Source organism: Salmo salar, chromosome 02 (genome assembly GCF_965601325.2).
Source record: "Salmo salar chromosome 02, fSalSal1, whole genome shotgun sequence".
Classification (NCBI taxonomy): domain Eukaryota; kingdom Metazoa; phylum Chordata; class Actinopteri; order Salmoniformes; family Salmonidae; genus Salmo; species Salmo salar.
The window spans coordinates 26,864,524-26,883,264 of record NC_138292.1 but is presented as its reverse complement, the minus strand read 5'-3'; the positions used below and the strand labels follow the sequence as shown (position 1 = coordinate 26,883,264).

Genomic DNA, 18,741 nt, shown 5'->3' with positions numbered 1-18,741 from the left:
TATTTGGTAAAAGACCACGTCCATATTATGGCAAGAACAGCGCAAATAAGCAACGAGAAAGACAGTCCATCATTACTTTAAGACATTAAGGTCTGTCAATATGGAACATTTCAAAAACTTTGAAAGTTTCTTCAAGTGCAGTTGCAAGAACCATCAAGGGCTATGATGAAACTGGCTCTCATGAGGACCACCACAGGAAAGGAAGACCCCAAGTTACCTCTGCTGCAGAGGACAAGTTCATTAGAGTTACCAGCCTCAGATTGAAGCCCAAGTAAATGCTTCACAGAGTTCAAGTAACAGACACATCTCAACATCAACTGTTCAGAGGAGACAGTGTGAATCAGGCCTTCATGGTCGAATTGCTGCAAAGAACCACTACTAAAGGACACCAGTAAGAAGAAGAGACTTGCTTGGGCCAAAAAACACGAGCAATGGACATTAGACCGGTGGAAATCTGTCCTTTGGTTTGATGAGTCCAATTTTGAGATTTTTGGTTTCAACCACCAAGTCTTTGTGAGATACAGAGTAGGTGAACAGATGAACTCCGCATGTGTGGTTCCCATCGTGAAGCGTGGAGGAGGAGGTGTGATGGTGTGGGGGTGCTTTGCTGGTGACACTAGCAGTGATTTATTTAGAATTCAAGACACACTTAACCAGCATGGCGACCACAGCATTCTGCAGCAATACGGCATCCCATCTGGTTTGCGCTTAGTGGGACTATAATTTTTTTTTCAACAAGACAATGACTCAAAACAGACCTCCAGGCTGTGTAAGGTCTATTTGACCAAGGAGAGGGATGCAGTTCTGCATCAGATGATTTGGCCTCCGCAACCACCCGACCTCAACCCAATTGAGATGGTTTGGGATGAGATGGACCATAGAGTGAAGGAAAAGCAGCCAACAAGTGCTCAGAATATGTGGGAACTCCTTCGAGACTGTTGGAAAAGGATTCCCCATAAAGCTGGTTGAGAGAATGCCAAGAGTGTTCAAAGCTGTCATCAAGGCAAAAGGTGGCTACTTTGAAGAATCTAAAATATAACATATATTTGATTTGTTTAACACTTTTTTGGTTACTACATGATTCCATATGTGTTAATTCATAGTGTTAATGTCTTCACTATTATTCTACAATGTAGAAAATAGTAAAAAAAGAACAACATTTGAATAAGTACTGTAGGTGTGTCCAGACTTTTGATGGGTACTGTTTGACAGCATAGAGGTAGGTAAATGGTGGTTTCTTCCCTGTCTTCTCTCTGGTGTTGTCGATAATGATGAAGAACAATAGTCTACGTGTACACACACGTGTGTCTGCCTCGATATTCAGAAAACTCCAAGGACCCCCTCTCGAACAGTGGAACCCAGAACAATATGTGACCACTACTGTATGTATTTGTATTTGCATTAGGCTATAGCCTACAAATAACTACACCACATACAGTAGTCACAGGCCTATTAGGCTACAGGCCTACTGAATGATTATTGTTGTTTGTTCCTGAACTGGCCAAATGGCTGAGCTATCCTTCAGCTATCCTCCAGCACCACAAGTTGGTTAAACTTTATTAACATAATTGTGCGATCCGGGCGCTGTCCTTTCAACACCACGAAGGGTGCTACAATTGCTTAAAATGACATCTCATCAAAATCTGTTGCCTACGCCTAATGGTCATTTTCATCACTTATTATTCTTATTATTATTACAAATAGAAGATTATTACTTCTCAAAATGGTGCTTGTTTAGTAGTTAGATCAATGCTGAATCAATGTCTAGATCACATAATTATGAATTTGCATTTTACATAACAGAACAGAATATAATACTATAGCATAGTAGGCCTATATCGTTACTGTTACATCAAAAACACCACCTCATCTCTAATGAGATATTAGGATGGTTAGCTAAAGCTGAATAGTCCCCCAAAAAGGATAATGTGTCAAAACTCAACAGAGTTCGTCACTAGGTAGGATATATACTTTGAAAGAAAATACAAGAAAGGCTAATAATTTGTTAGCACCATCTGCTCTAATTCACTTAGAAACAGTAATTCAAGAAGATATAAATGCATACTCCCATGAAACTGATTATGATCAATCAAATGATTGGCATGCAGAAGCAGTTTGGACGTTTCACCGGTAAAACATAAAGAATTATCATTCACGATTGAGGGTGATGATGGCCTATTTTGAAATTAGGTAGCCTAAGCCTGTTTGATGGTATTAAAAATATAACATGTTCTTTAAACAAAATGTGTGGGCATAGCCAGATGTTGCAATTGGAGGATGCATTTTATGCATATTCTAAAATGATAGGCTATTCCATTGGCTACATCTGTCAGTACAAACTTTGATTGATGAAAACATGTTATTTTTGTGCTCCCTCACCTAACAAAATAGCACTACACCACTGGTTAAGATTAGGGTTATTATTTAGGTTAAAGGGTTAAGATTAGGGTTAGGGGAAGGGTTAGCTAACATGTTAAATAGTTGAAAAGTAGCTAAAAGGTAGTAAGTAGTTGCAAAGTTTCTAATTAGCTAAAATGCTAAAGTTGCTAGACATTTGCGTTATACTTTTTTAGCCATACCAAACTTAACATACTAATTTCAGTGTCCCAGATTTTTGTTTACTATGTGGTGTCTAGTCTATGAGACCAGCCTGGTCTATTAATCTATTAAATGAAACTTTACTCCCGTTCCAGTGACTGCTCAGTCAAATGTGGCAGCGAAATCAATTTCCCGCTGCTGACACGCGATCCATTGTTTACAACTCACCAACCCCACAGCAAGGGCAAAAAACTGTGGTGTCTTTGTTTTGATTAGATATCCTACTTGATTATACAACCTACCTCAATATGTCAGTGTTAGAAAGATGCAATTCATTCAAGATGTAAACACATCTGAAGTAGGTCTAAAAATGTGGGGAAAGGATTTTCATTCATCAAAAAGTTTTGTTAATGTTTATTTTAGATATGGAGACATATTTTAGTTGTGAATAAAAACAACGAACAATGTATTTGATATGTAACCACCTAACCAATACAATAAACAGCACTGAGCTTCTAAATCTTAAAAAATATTTATATTTTCAATTTTTTGAGAAACACATCCTATTATGGTTGACACCTAACACCTAAGTCCACACGTCTTATGATTTTCAAAGAGGATGTAGAGACTTTTCCCCCCCACATTATTATGAATTGACCACAACCCTGGTGTTTATAGTGTGCAAGGGACTCCAGCTTATGACTAACAGGGAGCAGACAGAAAATCAACTTAAAATATCTCTGGGAAGTTTTTCATCCCAGTTGACTAATAGTTTTTCAGATCATATGACTAATATTAATAATAGGCAATATCAGTGGAGGCTGCTGAGGGGAGGACGGCTCATAATGATGGCTGGAAAGGAGCGAATGGAATGTCATCAAACCCATAGAAACCATGTGTTTGATACCATTCCACCTACCGGGCTTCAGCCTTTACCATGACCCAGTCCTCCCCAATTAAGGTGCCACCAACATCCTGTGGGCAATATTAATGGGGCTTCCATGAACTGTTTCTGGTAATATACAAATGATGAGCTTATGAAACATAGAATAAAATAACCCCATTAATATACAGAAATTACTTAATTAAGTCAAATAAAACAGATATATAATGAAATAAAATTGCATGTAAACATAGAAAACAACACTATAAAAGTTAGCCTATTAAACAAACATAAACAGGTCTATTTATGTCAAATATATACAATATCTCTTGAATGTGTCTAATGCTATTCTATTAATTGTACAATTAGACAGACACACAAAAGTTGAAAGATAACAGTAAGGAGATGAGTATAAATATAAATCCAAGATGTGCAAAGTTCAGTCCTTGTCAGATTTAAGCACCAGGCAGCAAGATACACGCAGTCCGTTCAAAAAAGTAGTCTCATTTCTGAAACTGTCGGAGATCACTGTACACGTCTGACTGAATTCCATGCAGTTCCTACAACAGTAAAGGCAAAAATAAAACAATTCAACAGGGAAGGAATCATAAATGGATCACATCAGACATAAACAGTTACTCCATATGAATGTATATTCTGTATGCTTTGAGAACTGTGCTCTACTATGGTTAGTGCCTCAGTACCTGGTAGGGAGACTCTGTGATTTCTACTGTTGTCCTTTTTGATGCTGTGAGTGTTTTCCCTTTACCTGAGGAGAGGTGGCAAACAGGATGGATTAGGGATGGGTGGAGGACGCAAGCAAGCACACACACACAAACACAGTCACACTGTCACGACTTCCGCCGAAGTCCCTCTCCTTGTTCGGGCGGCATTCGGCGGTCGAAGTCGCCGACCTTCTAGCCATCGCTGATCCTCTTTTCATTTTCCTTCAGTTTTGTCTTGTCTTGTATCACACCTGGTTCCAATCCCATTCATTACATGTGGTATATTTAACCCTCTGTTCCTCCTCATTGTCCTTGTCGGTGATTGTTTGTTTATAAGCTATGTGCAAGATATGTTCTGGTGTGCGACGGGTTTTGTACCCACTTGTATTATTTTGTATATTTTGAGCACTTATTAAACTGCTCCGTTTTATACCAAGTTCGATCTCCTGTGCCTGACTTCCCTGCCACCAGCAAGCACCCTTACACACACACCCCTCACCCTCCAGTCTGGATTCCTGTTGACTCCTCTTCTTCCGGAAGGTAGTAAAACAGAACACGGCGAGAGCGATGAGGAGGGTCAGGATGATGTCACAGGCAATGATGCCCACCACGGCCCCCATATCTATCTGATAGCAGTGGCCACAGTCTGGAGAGAGAGAGCGTTCTGCTTATTGACCATAATCAAAACATGGTTTGTGGCACAAGAGTTTTGGGATATAGGAGGAGTTGAAATAGTATAAAGAGTGGTTAAAGTTAAGCACCTGCTCTCAATTATTACAAAAATCGATAGTGGTATCAACAGCAGCCAAATACCTTGTTCTCCTTCGGCAGGACCTGAAAGAAAAGAGGAATCAAGAAAGAAAATAGCAATATAAGTGAAGGGAATGGTAATTCCCTTACAAAAGTGAACAGAACATGTACTGTATAATATCTATATAATATCTCTTGAATGACTCCAATGCAGGTGAAAACAAAGTGTAATAAGGACATTTCTTCTTTTTGGGGACATTTCTTGTAAATTCACTCCCAATTCCCCCCAACTCGCACAAACAAACACTTAGACTCTATTTCAACCATTTTTATTTGTTTAGTAAAACGAATTCTAACACTAGATATGTGTCCTTTAGAAAAGTTATCCTATGTGTCCTTTAGAAAATATTTACTACTGACTTATTTACTTAACCTTTATTTTATCAGAGAGTCATACTTAAACCAAATGAGCCATGAATTACAGATGAGCCATGAATTACATAAATGACAGAAAATACACACATCAAAATATAAACACAAAACACAAGCAGAAAGAAAAACACAGTTATAAAAAACAAACACAATCAGTAATAAGGTCCTCAATCAACTTTCTGAATTGCCCTAGAGGCACCAGAACATCACATTTTAGTTTAGTAATTATGTTTGGTACAGTGGGACTTTTTGTCAAAGAGCTTTATAAATTGAACCATAGCAATGTTTCAACCTACGTGACATCAAGAGGGCCAACCAGTAGAGAATGCCGTGATTTGTACAAAAATTGTCGCCAGTAATAAAGAGCAGTACACTATGATAAACTGCATCTAATGGCTTTAATGAAGTGGCAGCTGTGTTCGAAAAGTCGCCATAGTCTAGGAACGATAACAACGTCAACTGAATAATCTGCTTTCTACTATTTAGCGAGAGGCAGGACATATTTCTATAGAAGAAGCCTATTTTTATTCTCAGCTTGTTAACTATACTGAACAAAAATGTATATGCAACATGTAAAGTGTTGGTCCCATGTTTCATGAGATGAAATAGAAGATCCCAAAAATGTTCCATAGGCACAGAAAAGCTTATTTTTCTCAAATTTGGTGCAAAAATGTGTTTACATCGCTGTGAGTGAGCATTTCTCCGATCCAAGATAATTGATCCACCTAACAGGTGTGGCATATCAAGAAGCTGGTTAACAATATGATAATTACACAGGTGCACCTTGTGCTGGAGATAATAAAAGGCCACTCTAAAGTGTACGGTTTTGTCACAGATGTCTAAAGTTTTGAGGGAGAATGCAATAAGCATGCTGACTGCAGGAATGTCCACCAGAGCTGTTGCCAGCTAATTGTATGTTAATTTCTCTACCATAAGCCGCCTCCAACATAATTTTATAGAATTGGCAGTACGTCCAACCGGCCTCAAAACAGAAGACCACGTGTAACCACACCAGCCCAGGACCTCCACATTTGGCTTCTTCACCAACGGGATCGTCTGAAACCAGACACCCGGACAGCTGATGAAACTGAGGAGTATTTTGGTCTGTACTAAAGCCCTTTTGTGGGGAAAACTAATTCTGATTGGCTGGGCCTGGCTCCCCAGTGGATGGACCCGGCTCAGAAGTGGGTGGGCTTATGCCCTCCCAGGCCCACCCATGGCTGAGTCCCTACCCAGGCAAGTGAAATCCATAGATTAGAACCTAATGAATTTATTTCAGTTGACTGATTTCCTTATATGAACTAACTCAGTAAAATTGTTGAAATTGTTGCATGTTGCTTTTATATATTTGTTCAGTATAACTCATCAATATGCTTTTTAAAAGACTGGTTTTCATCTATCAGATGCCCAGCTATTTGTAAGCACGGACACGATCAATATGGAAACCATCCAAAGTACATTATGCTTAAATCATCAGACTTACTTTTATGCACTCCAGAGAACAACATATACTTAGTTTTACCTGCATTCGGTACTAATTTCAGGTCAATAAAGTTTTTATGTTATACAATGAAGGTAGACTCTAGTTCAGATAGAGTCTGGTCAACCATGGGGGCAGTAGCATACACAACAGTATCATCGGCATACAAGTGCAGATTACATTTTTTTTACAGACAAGTAGATATTGTTAACTGTAAAAAGTACAGGACCTGGAATCGACCCTTACGGGACACCTTTCATAATATCCAGGAAGCCTGATTTAACACCATCAGTAGATATACATTGAGTTCTGTCTGTCAAGTAATTGTTATTAAACTAGTTACATGCAGCCTGATCTAGGCCTCTGAATTAGCAGTGAGTGATCAACAATATCGAAAGCCTTTGACAGGTCAATGAAGAGGACAGCACAATGTTGACTTTTATCCATACACTTAACCACATCATTTACAACTAGGGATGCGTCTTTAAAGCCTCTGACTTCCCAACCACAGTCCTGTTATTCCTATGATGCACATTATGTTGTGTAAAGAAACTCTATTATCAGTATGATCACAATTTAAAAACAGGTCAACTCAGTTACTTGAGAACATAACGGTTAAGGGTAACACTTGATCAGTAACATGTCAGCTAACTATTTACTAACCGTAAGCCTTATCCTAACCTTAAACATACCCCTTACCCTAACCCTTATTCTTAACCTAACCCTAACCGTAACCTTAGCATGCAGTTACTTATCAACAGATAGTTTGTTGATAATATGACCACATGTAGAGCCACTTACCAAACATTCCTTTCAGGGGAGCCACGATACAGAGGGCCTTGCCCATTTTCAGCCTGGTCCTAATAAGGAGACTAGAGGAGAGGAGAGGTCTAAGGTTCCGGGTCCTTGGTACTTTGTCCAAGGTAATCTGTCCCCAATGACTCTGTGGTAGAGCTAGCAAAACAGACAAGGTAATATGTAAACCGTAGGAGTGCTAGAGACAGTGGTCTGTGTGTCCTGTAACTGTGTGTCCGTGTGTGAGAGAGCGAAGGGGGTGCAGACTGACAAGGAAGCCAGTGAGTGAGTTTCTGTTTCTGCCCCTGTGATGTCATGTCCACATGAGTGTTGAACTCTACACACGTCAGCTCACACAGATTGATAACATGCATGTCGTTTTGAGAACACAAGACATTGTCAGTGGCTAAAATATTAAAAACCTTTCTCGCCCAATATAACTTTTTCACCCTCTTGACATACTTCTATTAATTTAGATTCATACTTAAAGCAGCAATCAGCAGTTGAAACATTAACAATGTGTTTTCCCTGCCCCTGTTTCAGGGAAAAGCTGAGGGAGGTGGCTGGAGAAATGTAACCATTCTCAAATTCATAGACATTGCTATGGATGCAAGGACTGACCAGCCATGATATCAACATTATAGTTTTGACCATGTTGAGGCTATACAGTGTTCTATTAGTAGCAGCTACTGTTACTGTATTGTAATGTGTACCAATATTGTCTTCATACAATGCTGGTATAGTTTGCCATTTCTGGGGGCCAGTGAGGCAGGCGTGTGTCTAAACCCATTTCTTAAAAATACAAACAGAACCTCACTTCCCTGAATGGTAGGTCAGGCCAATACCAGAGAAGTCAGGGAGGGGTTTTACTTCTGCCTTTTAGTGGTTAGACTCACACCAGCTCAGGAAATGACCTAGCCTATCAACATGAGGAGCCTCGACACACTATACAGTGAGGGAAAAAAGTATTTGATCCCCTGCTGATTTTGTACGTTTGCCAACTGACAAAGAAATGATCAGTCCATAATTTTAATGGTAGGTTTATTTGAACAGTGAGAGACAGAATAACAATAAACAAATCCAGAAAAACACATGTCAAAAATGTTATAAAATGATTTGCATTTTAATGAGGGAAATAAGTATTTGACCCTTCTGCAAAACATGACTTAGTACTTGGTGGCAAAAGCCTTATTGGCAATCACAGAGGTCAGACGTTTCTTGTAGTTGGCCACCAGGTTTGCACACATCTCAGGAGGGATTTTGTCCCACTCCTCTTTGCAGATCTTCTCCAAGTCATTAAGCTTTCGAGGCTGACGTTTGGCAATTCAAACCTTCAGCTCCCTCCAGAGATTTTCTATGGGATTAAGGTCTGGAGACTGGCTATGCCACTCCAGGACCTTAATGTGCTTCTTCTTGAGCCACTCCTTTGTTGCCTTGGCCGTGTGTTTTGGGTCATTGTCATGCTGGAATACCCATCCATGACCCATTTTCAATGCCCTGGCTGAGGGAAGGAGGTTCTCACCCAAGATTTGATTTGACGGTACATGGCCCCGTCCATCATCCCTTTGATGCAGTAAAGTTGTCCTGTCCCCTTAGCAGAAAAACACCCCCAAAGCATAATGTTTCCGCCTCCATGTTTGACGGTGGGGATGGTATTCTTGGGGTCATAGGCAGCAGTCCTCCTCCTCCAAACACGGCGAGTTGAGTTGATGCCAAAGAGCTCCATTTTGGTCTCATCTGACCACAACACTTTCACCCAGTTGTCCTCTGAATCATTCAGATGTTCATTGGCAAACTTCAGAGGGGCATGTATATGTGCTTTCTTGAGTAGGGGGACCTTGCGGGCGCTGCAGGATTTCAGTCCTTCACGGCGTAGTGTGTTACCAATTGTTTTCTTGGTGACTATGGTCCCAGCTGCCTTGAGATCATTGACAAGATCCTCCTGTGTAGTTCTGGCCTGATTCCTCACCGTTTTCATGATCATTGCAACTCCACGAGGTGAGATCTTGCATGGAGCCCCAGGCCGAGGGAGATTGACAGTTCTTTTGTGTTTCTTCCATTTGCGAATAATCGCACCAACTGTTGTCACCTTCTCACCAAGCTGCTTGGCGATGGTCTTGTAGCCCATTCTAGCCTTGTGTACGTCTACAATCTTGTCCCTGACATCCTTGGAGAGCTCTTTGGTCTTTGCTATGGTGGAGAGTTTGGAATCTGATTGATTGATTGCTTCTGTGGACAGGTGTCTTTTATACAGGTAACAAACTGAGATTAGGAGCACTCCCTTTAAGAGTGTGCTCCTAATCTCAGCTCGTTGCCTGTATAAAAGACACCTGGGAGCCAGAAATCTTTCTGATTGAGAGGGGGTCAAATACTTATTTCCCTCATTAAAATGCATATCAATTTATAACACTTTTGACATGCATTTTTCTGGATTTTTTGTTGTTATTCTGTCTCTCACTGTTCAAATAAACCTTCCATTAAAATTATAGACTGATCATTTCTTTGTCAGTGGGAAAACGTGCAAAATCAGCAGGGGATCAAATACTTTTTTCCCTCACTGCACACCTCATACACTACTGTGATGGGTCAACTGAACACTGTGTGACCTTCACGTTTCGGATTTTATCAGTGAATCAATAGCAGTTCAATTCAAAATGTAAAAAACAGAGACACATTTTAGACAAATATTGACATGCTTCATGGACATTTATTTGTCACCTTACAGTGTTATCTGACAGATCAAGAACACAGATCTCATCAGACAGTGTTGTCCTCTTCTGCTAATTGTGGATGAGGGATGTCAGCTCTACTATTTGTTTCTGACAAAGGCCTTGGTTGTTACCATGGCGCCCACACTAGACCTTTTCCGCTCAGCGTCCTGCAGATTGGCAGTTTTTTTCTTCTTTCTAACAGGACCTGTGGTTTTCTGTAGGCTGTGGTTACCAACACCTGAGAGCAGCTCTAGCCAAGCCTGATTCTCTCAACCACGAGTTCATCTGAAATGATAGCTTACCCTGTCGGCACAATAAACACCTCCCTACATTAGGGACATAAGGTAGCCTATCTATAAAATATACATTGGTTGGAAATCAACAGTCAACTCAGAGTTCACATTTCAGAGTGTACCACAGAGACAAACATCATACAATGTCATACCAGGGGCAGAGGGTTGACCATGGCACTTCACGTTCAAAGTGCTTTCATCTCAGAGTTGAGTAGGTAAACTAATATAGGCCTACACACTGGACATTCGTAAAAACAATTTTAATGGCACTGGTCGAAAAGGTTCCCAGGCAACAACATTGCTATTTTAGGGTTAGGGATGTAGGGAAATTCCATGTACAGTCATTCACATACAGTGCCTTCGGAGAGTATTCAGACCCCTTTACTTTTTCCACATTTTGTTACGTTCCTTATTCTAAAATGGATTAAAAAAAATAAAACATCTCAGCAATCTACACACACTAGTGCATAATGTCAAAGCAAAAACAGGTTTTTAGAAATATTTGCAAATTTATTAACAATAAAAAACAGTAATACCTTATTTACATAAGTATTCAGACCCTTTGCTATGAGTCTCGAAAATGAGCTCAGGTGCATCCTGTTCCCATTTCTTAATTTCTTTTACCTTAATTTAATTTGTCAAGTCAGTTAAGAACAAATTCTTATTTACAATGACGGCTTACCCCGGCCAAACCCTAACCTGGACGACGCTGGGCCAATTGTACGCCACCCTATGGGACTCCCAATCACGGTCGGTTGTGATACAGCCTGGAATCGAACCAGGGTCTGTGGTGATGCCTCTAACTCTGAGATGCAGTGCCTTAGACCGCTGTAACACTCGGGAGCACCATTGATCAACCTTGACATGTTTCTACAACTTGATTGGAGTCCATCTGTGGTAAATTCAATTCATGATTCATGATTTGGAAAGGCACACACCTGTCAATATAAGGTCCCACAGTTGACAGTGCATGTCAGAGCAAAAACCAAGCCATAAGGTCAAAGGAATTGTCCGTAGAGCGCCGAGACAGATCTAGGGAAGGGTACCAAGACATGTCTGCAGCATTGAAGGTCCCCAAGAAGACAGTGGCCTCCATCATTCTTAAATGGAAGAAGTTTGGAATCACCAAGACTCTTCCTAGAGATGACAGCCTGGCCAAACTGAGCAATCAGGGGAGAAGTGCCTTGGTCAGGGAGGTTACCAAGAACCCCATGCTCACTAACAGAGCTCTAGAGTTCCTCTGTGGAGATGGGAGAACCTTCCAGAAGGACAACCATCTCTGCAGCACTCCACCAATCAGGCCTTTATGGTAGAGTGGCCAGACTGAAGCCACTCCTCAGTTAAAGGGACATGACTTGGAGATTGGAGTTTGCCAAAAGGCACCTAAAGACTCTGAGAAAGAAGATTCTCTAGTCTGATGAAACCAAGATTGAACTCTTTGGCCTGAATGCCAATAATCACGTATTGAGGAAACCTGGCACCATCCCTACGGTGAAGAATGGTGCTGGTAGCATCATGCTGTGAGGTTGTTTTTCAGCGGCAGGGACTGGAAGACTAGTCAGGATTGATGCAAAAAGGAACGGCGCAAAGTACAGAGAGAACCTTGATGAAAACCAGAGCGCTTAGGACCTCAGACTGGGGTGAAGGTTCATCTTCCAACAGGACAACGACCCTAAGCACAAGTCTCTGAATGTCTTTGAGTGGCCCAGCCAGAGCCCAGATCTGAACCCGATCGAACATCTCTGGAGAGACCTGAGAATAGCTGTGCAGCAATGCTCTCCATCCAACCTGACAGAGCTTGAGTGGATCTGCAGAGAGGAATGGGAGAAACTCCACAAATACAGGTGTGCCAAGATTGTAGCGTCATACCCAAGAAGACTCGAGGCTGTAATCGCTGCCAAAGGTGCTTCATCAAAGTACTGAGTAAAGGGTCTGAATACTTTTTTTATGACAGCCCCCTTGGAGTTTGCAAACGTTTCAAAAAATCTGTTTTTGCTTTGTCATTATGGGGTATTGTGTGTAAATTGATGAGTGTAAAAAACGATTTAATCAATTTTAGAATAAGGCTGTAACGTAACAAAATGTGGAAAAAGTCAAGGGGTCTGAATACTTTCTGAATGCACTATATAACATGTTGCTTCTTCTCAAATCTATATTTATGATTAAAGCACAAAATCCCAGGTCCCTACTGCTGTTTCTACATGCTTAAGGTTTTTGAGTATATTGTTATTGAACTTATTTGATCACTTAATAACAAGCTACATATACAAAATGATTCACTTGATTAAGAATAATCAAGGACAGTGTGTGAGAGAGAGAGAAAAAGTGTGTGTGTGTGTGTGTGTGTGTGTGTGTGTGTGTGTGTGTGTGTGTAAGAGAGAGAGAGAGAGAGAGAGAGAGAGAGAGAGAGAGAGAGACATCAATAGGCAGGACGCTGATCAGACAGATGGTTCAGAGATACAAAGTGTCTGAGAACTAAGCGTAGTGTGTGGGCCTCTTTGAAAGACATGGACATGGACAGGACAGATAGCCATCAAAAACCACACAGACATAATACTCTACACAGGCTTATCGTGGCTAGGAGCCTCCTGTACATCTCTATACTAACTGGGTCAACACAAAGTTGTGCATGTGTTTCACCTTTTTATTTGAGTAAATCTTGAAATAATTCAAACTTTCAGTGTGATTTTTTTACGTCTGAAGGTGTAGATTTCAGTTTTCACCAAGAGGTGGCAGTGAAAAAGCAGTTCATTGAGACACTTCAAATCAAATCACCAGAATGTATTGACAGATGATGTAAAACAAGATTGTAATGTATATACAAATTTGTCTAATTTGTATTCTGGTGCTTGCTGAGGATTCTCATGTTTTGCAGTTTGCCCTGACATTCATGTAGACTTTATCAGCTATAGAGAGAGAGAGAGAGAGAGAGAGAGAGAGAGCGAGACCATTAGAGCTCTCAAAAATGTTCTTACATACAAAATACTAGGGATATTTAGTGATTTACAGTTTACAAGCACTAAATAAACAGTACATGTGTTACAGAGTCTATTGGGTTAACTTGAATAATATAGAGCTGTTCATTGTTCCTTCTAATTCTAGAATGAGGATAAAAGGGAAGCAAGACAAGAAAAGGGGGAAGCTAAACTTTCATAAATATATATTTCTCATAGTGGGCAGAGGGCAGTGGCCCTTGATCCAGTGGAAGCAGTTGGGAAATATTATGTTCATGAAAAAACCCTGCATGGCACTTTACCCCTCTCTTTTCGACGTCTGCGTCGGCTGGCACAGTGGTACGTGACAATGACAATGGCAATGGTCAGGATCATGTCTGCAACGATGATGCCAGCCATGGTGCCAGGCTCGATCCTGTAGCAGGATGGGTTATCTGGTAGAGGAGGGTGAATCATAGAGAAGGTAGATGAGAGGGGATGGAGGACAAGAGTAGGATCAGTGAAGAGTGACAGGAAATATTATTATTTTGGTCCCCATTGTGTGAAAAATCTGGAATTTGTGTCTCTCAGTTCTGATGTTATGTTTATTATGACATGTGTTTATCATGATACATACTTGTACCTGGGTCAGCCACAACTTTTTCTTGAGGAGAAAAATGAAAAATATATCATTGTCAGTGTAATTCTATTATACACTGAGTGTACAAAACATTAAGAACATGACAGACTGACCAGGTGAAACCTATGATCCCTTATTGATGTCACCAGTTAAATACATTTTAATCAGCGTAGATGAAGGGGAGGGCCTCCCACTCCTCTTTCTATTCTGGTTAGGGCCAGTTTGTGCTGTTCTGTGAAGGGAGTAGTTAGTACACAGCGTTGTACAAGATCTTCAGTTTCTTGGCAATTTCTCGCATGGAATAGCCTTCATTTCTCAGAACAAGAATAGACTGAAGAGTTCAGAAAAAAGTTATTTGTTTCTGGCCATTTTGATCCTGTAATCGAACCCACAAATGCTGATTCTCCAGATACTCAACTAGTCTAAAGAAGGCCAGTTGTATTGATTCTTTAATCAGCACGACAGTTTTCAGCTGTGCTAAAATAATTGCAAAAGGATTTTCCAATGATCAATTAGCCTTTTAAAATGATAAACTAGGATTAGCTAACACAACGTGCCATTGGAACACAGGAGTGATGGTTGCTGATAATGGGCCTCTGTACGCCGATGTAGATATTCCATAAAAAATGGGCAGAAGAACTCTGCCATTAACAATGTCTACACTGTATTTCTGATCAATTTGATGTTATTTTAATAAACAAAAAATTTGCTTTTCTTTAAAAAATAAGGAATTTTCTAAGTGACCCCAAACTTATTAACGGTAGTGTATATATATCCTGATCCTGAACATTTCATTCAAAAATCATGGGCATTAATATGGAGTTGGTCCCCCCTCTGCTACTATAACAGCCTCCACTCTTCTGGTAAGGCTTTCCACTAGATGTTGGAACATTGTTGAGGGGACTTGCTTCCACTCAGCAACAAGAGCATTAGTGAGGTCGGGCACTTGCAGTCGGCATTCCAATTCATCCCAAAGGTGTTCGATGGAGTTGAGGTTAGGGCTCTGTGCAGGCCAGTCAAGTTCTTCCACACCGAGCTCGACAAACCATTTTTGTATGGACCTCGCTTTGTGCATGCGGGCATTTTCATGCTAAAACAGGAAAGGACCGTCCCCCAAACTGTTGCCACAAAGTTGGAAAGTTGGAAGCACATCTAGAATGTCATTGCATGCTGTAGCATTAAGATATCCCTTCACTGGAACTAAGGGGCCTAGCCCAAACCATGAAAAACAGCCCCGGACCATTATTCCTCCTCCACCAAACTTTACAGATGACACTATATATTCGGGCAGGTAGTGCTCTCCTGGCATCTTCCAAACCTAGAGTCATCCATCGGACTGGCAGATGGTGAATGCGTGATTTCTCACTCCAGAGAATGCGCTTCCACTGCTCCAGAGTCCAATGGTGGCAAGCTTTACAACACTTCAGCTGACGCTTGGCATTGCCATGGTGATATTAGGCTTGTGTGTGACTGCTCAGCCATGGAAACCCATTTCATGAAGCTCCCGACGAACAGTTCTTGTGCTGACGTTGCTTCCAGAGGCAGTTTGGAACTCGGTAGTTAGTGTTGCAACCGATGACAGACAATTTGTACGCACTGCGCGCTTCAGCACTCCGCAGTCCCATTCTGTGAGCTTGTGTGGCCTACTACATTGCGGCTGAGCCGTTGTTGCTCCTAGATGTTTCCACTTCACAATAACTTGCAGTTGACATGGGCAGCTCTAGCAGGCCAGAAATTTCCCAAACTGAGTTTTTGGAAAGGTGGCATCCTATGACGGTGTCATGTTGAAAGTCACTGAGCTCTTCAGTACGAGCCATTCTACTGCTAATGTTTGTCTATGGAGATTGTATCCTGTGGACTTGATTTTATACACCTGTCAGCAAGTGTGGCTGAAATAGCTGAATCCACTAATTTGAAGGGCTGTCCACATACTATTGGCCATGTAATGTATCTCTCAGATATAGGACAGACACTCCAGACCAACTTCCTTTAGATTTTTTGGTGGGACTATCTCTTGTCCCCATCCCTGTGGAACGCTATTCGACACCTTGTAGAGTCCATGCCCCAACGAATTGAGACTGTTCTGAGGGCAAAAGGGGGCAGTGCAACTCAATATTGGGAAGGTGTTCCTAATGTTTGAGTTACATTTACATTTACATTTACATTTAAGTCATTTAGCAGAGTTACTCAGTGTATACTGTACAGATATAGCTTTAGTAAAAACAATGTTACCTATTTCACTAGAATGTCTGAGGGTGAGAAGCCTACATGTAGAACACCAATAGAGGCTGCAGTTTAGTTTCTGTTTACCCAAACTGCTTTGTGGTCTTTCTTTCCTGTGTGGGACCACCTTGTATGTCTGCAAGGGTGCAGCCAGAAGCGTGCGCGCACACACACACACACACACACACACACACACACACACACACACACACACACACACACACACACACACACTAGCATCAATTCAGATAGGGGTGTGAGTATAGGTGTGAAAGTTAATCACATCACTTACCACAGAGGCAAAAGAAGAGAACCATCAGCAATGCTGCGTTGTCTGACATTTTCTGTAATTACCACTGTACAATATCTACTTGAACAGAACAAAATAGTATTAACATCATTTGTGTCTGCATTTACAAACACAATACAATATCCCTATGGAGAAATTTAAAGTCACCACACAAGAAGACATCTGGTTTATTGAAGCATCAATGTTTACACCAACATTATATGACATACATGGGTTTCACATGGGAACGCAAACTACTCTGAATCGCTGGTTGTTGCATTGGTTCCCTTGCGTCCAACTTGTCTATAAACAGAAGGTATACGCTGCATACTATCTGCATTGACACTGTACACATCTGATTGCCATTTCAGTGGAACAGAAGTAGAACACCTTGACTCAACTTTTTTCCACAGAAAATGTACTTCGAAAATGTCACCTACATAAGAATGAGTCACATATGGTTGTGGGCGTATTTGCAATTGTGAAGATAGGACTGGCTAATAAAAAGTTGAATATAAAAAAATATATAAGAGTTGGATATGCTACACAGACGCCAAATGATTTTTTTATAATGTATTTGAACAAAAGAATAAACATTCAATTCAAAATTCTGAATTTACAGATTTAAAATGTAACACATATTATCTGATTTGAGACAAACATTTCAACATATGTTTTTTAGTGGAGTGCTATGGAAACAACACTCTAAGTAAAAAAAAAAAGTTAACCAGAATAAACAAAATAATACATCTTAAACAGAATGATCTTACCTTAATGTAAACTTATCTACAGAACCTTCTACGATGATCAGTTACTGTCTTTTACTAGGGCTTGCTAGGAGTTTTCACTTTTCAATAAATGTTTCTCTGCTCCTCCTACTCCTACTCCTCCTCCCCTGTTTCCATTATATGTCTGATACATTACATTGCCTGTTTGTAGGCCTTTACAATTCTGAAAGTTATATTGTAGTTTTGTCAGCCTGTACATTTTGAAGTTGGTTTGATGTATATAGTTTCAAAGCAAACAATAAGCATGCAATATAATTCATGGTGAACCAAGCACACTAATTATAGGTATTCAGAGAAGAGTATAACTGCAGAAATCTATGACCCTTGTACTGCTATTTTTTTATAGCTCCACCCCTGCCTCACCTGAGCAAGAGAGATCCAAGTAAAATGTATTAAAGTACAGAACAGAATAGCACTGTGACATTCAGCTATTCACCATTCAACTAACTTACATTGTATGACTTATTCATGGGCTTTGAAAATAATCAAGATTCGAAACAACAATTGAAGACGGGACAACACGGTCAATACTTTGATATGGTGAAATTGAATGTCTTTGATAATTCAATGTTTACACCCAACTTCTATGTTTTTTCATTTCAGGAGGAGGTTAAGCCTGCACTGAAGCCCTTACAGGAGAAGCAGAATGTCTTCAATGACGTTAAACTGACCTGTGATCAAACAGCAGAGCACATTAAGGTAAGAATGCAGAGTGATCGCAGCCACATTTCCACCCTGTGGAATTATGGATGATAGACTGGTGACTGATGTTACTATCAGATACATTCTTGTTTGCTCTCTCCAGAGCCAGGCTTAGCACACAGAGAGGCAAATCAAGGAGGAGTTTGAGAAGCTTCCTATGTACCTACAAGAGGAAGAGGAGGTCAGGATAGTTGCACTAAGGGAGGAAGAGAAGCAGAAGAGTCAGAAGATGAAAGAGAAGATTGAGGATATGAGCAGAGAGATATCATCACTGTCAGACACAAACAGAACCATAGAAGAGGAGCTGGGGCCTAAAAGCATAACATTCCTACAGGTAAGGACCACTGTACTTTATAGAGAGCATTCTTCCCCAGGCCTTTGTTTTAAGTAAGAAAGTGTTCTCAAAATACCTGGTATAATAAGAGATTGATAAAAATGTATTTTGTTTCTCTGCAGCACTACAGTGCCACCTTGGAAAGGTAAGTGATCTGCCTCCAGTCTCTCTCTTCTCAGTGGTTCAGTATTCAACCCCACTGACTCTTGTCTGTTCTTCCAGAAC

General features: G+C 40.6%; 2 protein-coding genes across 3 annotated transcripts; both read right to left on the bottom strand.

The window, feature by feature from the left end:
• Positions 1–3,544: 3,544 nt before the first annotated feature.
• LOC106577768 (TYRO protein tyrosine kinase-binding protein) lies at positions 3,545–7,868 on the bottom strand. The gene is made up of 5 exons (XM_014156099.3): positions 7,610–7,868; positions 4,960–4,980; positions 4,646–4,792; positions 4,126–4,190; positions 3,545–3,981 (listed from the first exon to the last, which is right to left on the bottom strand). The coding sequence occupies exons 1-5, from the start codon at positions 7,653–7,655 to the stop codon at positions 3,925–3,927; spliced, it is 336 nt and encodes a 111-aa protein (XP_014011574.1). The 5' UTR covers positions 7,656–7,868; the 3' UTR covers positions 3,545–3,924.
• A 5,362-nt stretch (positions 7,869–13,230) lies between these two features.
• Positions 13,231–17,553, bottom strand: hcst (hematopoietic cell signal transducer). Of its 2 annotated transcripts, none has more exons than XM_014156956.3 (5): positions 17,463–17,553; positions 16,696–16,770; positions 14,178–14,204; positions 13,864–13,995; positions 13,231–13,513 (listed from the first exon to the last, which is right to left on the bottom strand). In XM_014156956.3, exons 2-5 carry the CDS (start codon positions 16,742–16,744, stop codon positions 13,470–13,472), a joined length of 252 nt encoding a protein of 83 aa, XP_014012431.1. In that variant the 5' UTR covers positions 16,745–16,770; positions 17,463–17,553; the 3' UTR covers positions 13,231–13,469. The 2 variants fall into 2 exon arrangements, with proteins under 2 accessions (XP_014012431.1, XP_045557261.1); XM_045701305.2 differs by having other exon boundaries at positions 14,184–14,204.
• Positions 17,554–18,741: the final 1,188 nt, after the last annotated feature.

Coding starts and splice junctions, on each gene's coding strand:
- hcst (XM_014156956.3), bottom strand. CDS start 16,744: ATGTCAGACAACGCAGCATTGCTGATGGTTCTCTTCTTTTGCCTCTGT. Junction 14,205..16,695: donor TCTCTTCTTTTGCCTCTGTG/GTAAGTGATGTG, acceptor TTTCTCCTCAAG/AAAAAGTTGTGGCTGACCCA. Junction 13,996..14,177: donor TGTGGCTGACCCAGGTACAA/GTATGTATCATG, acceptor CTCCTCTACCAG/ATAACCCATCCTGCTACAGG.
- LOC106577768 (XM_014156099.3), bottom strand. CDS start 7,655: ATGGGCAAGGCCCTCTGTATCGTGGCTCCCCTGAAAGGAATGTTTG. Junction 4,981..7,609: donor TCCCCTGAAAGGAATGTTTG/GTAAGTGGCTCT, acceptor CTTTTCTTTCAG/GTCCTGCCGAAGGAGAACAA. Junction 4,793..4,959: donor TCCTGCCGAAGGAGAACAAG/GTATTTGGCTGC, acceptor CTCTCTCTCCAG/ACTGTGGCCACTGCTATCAG.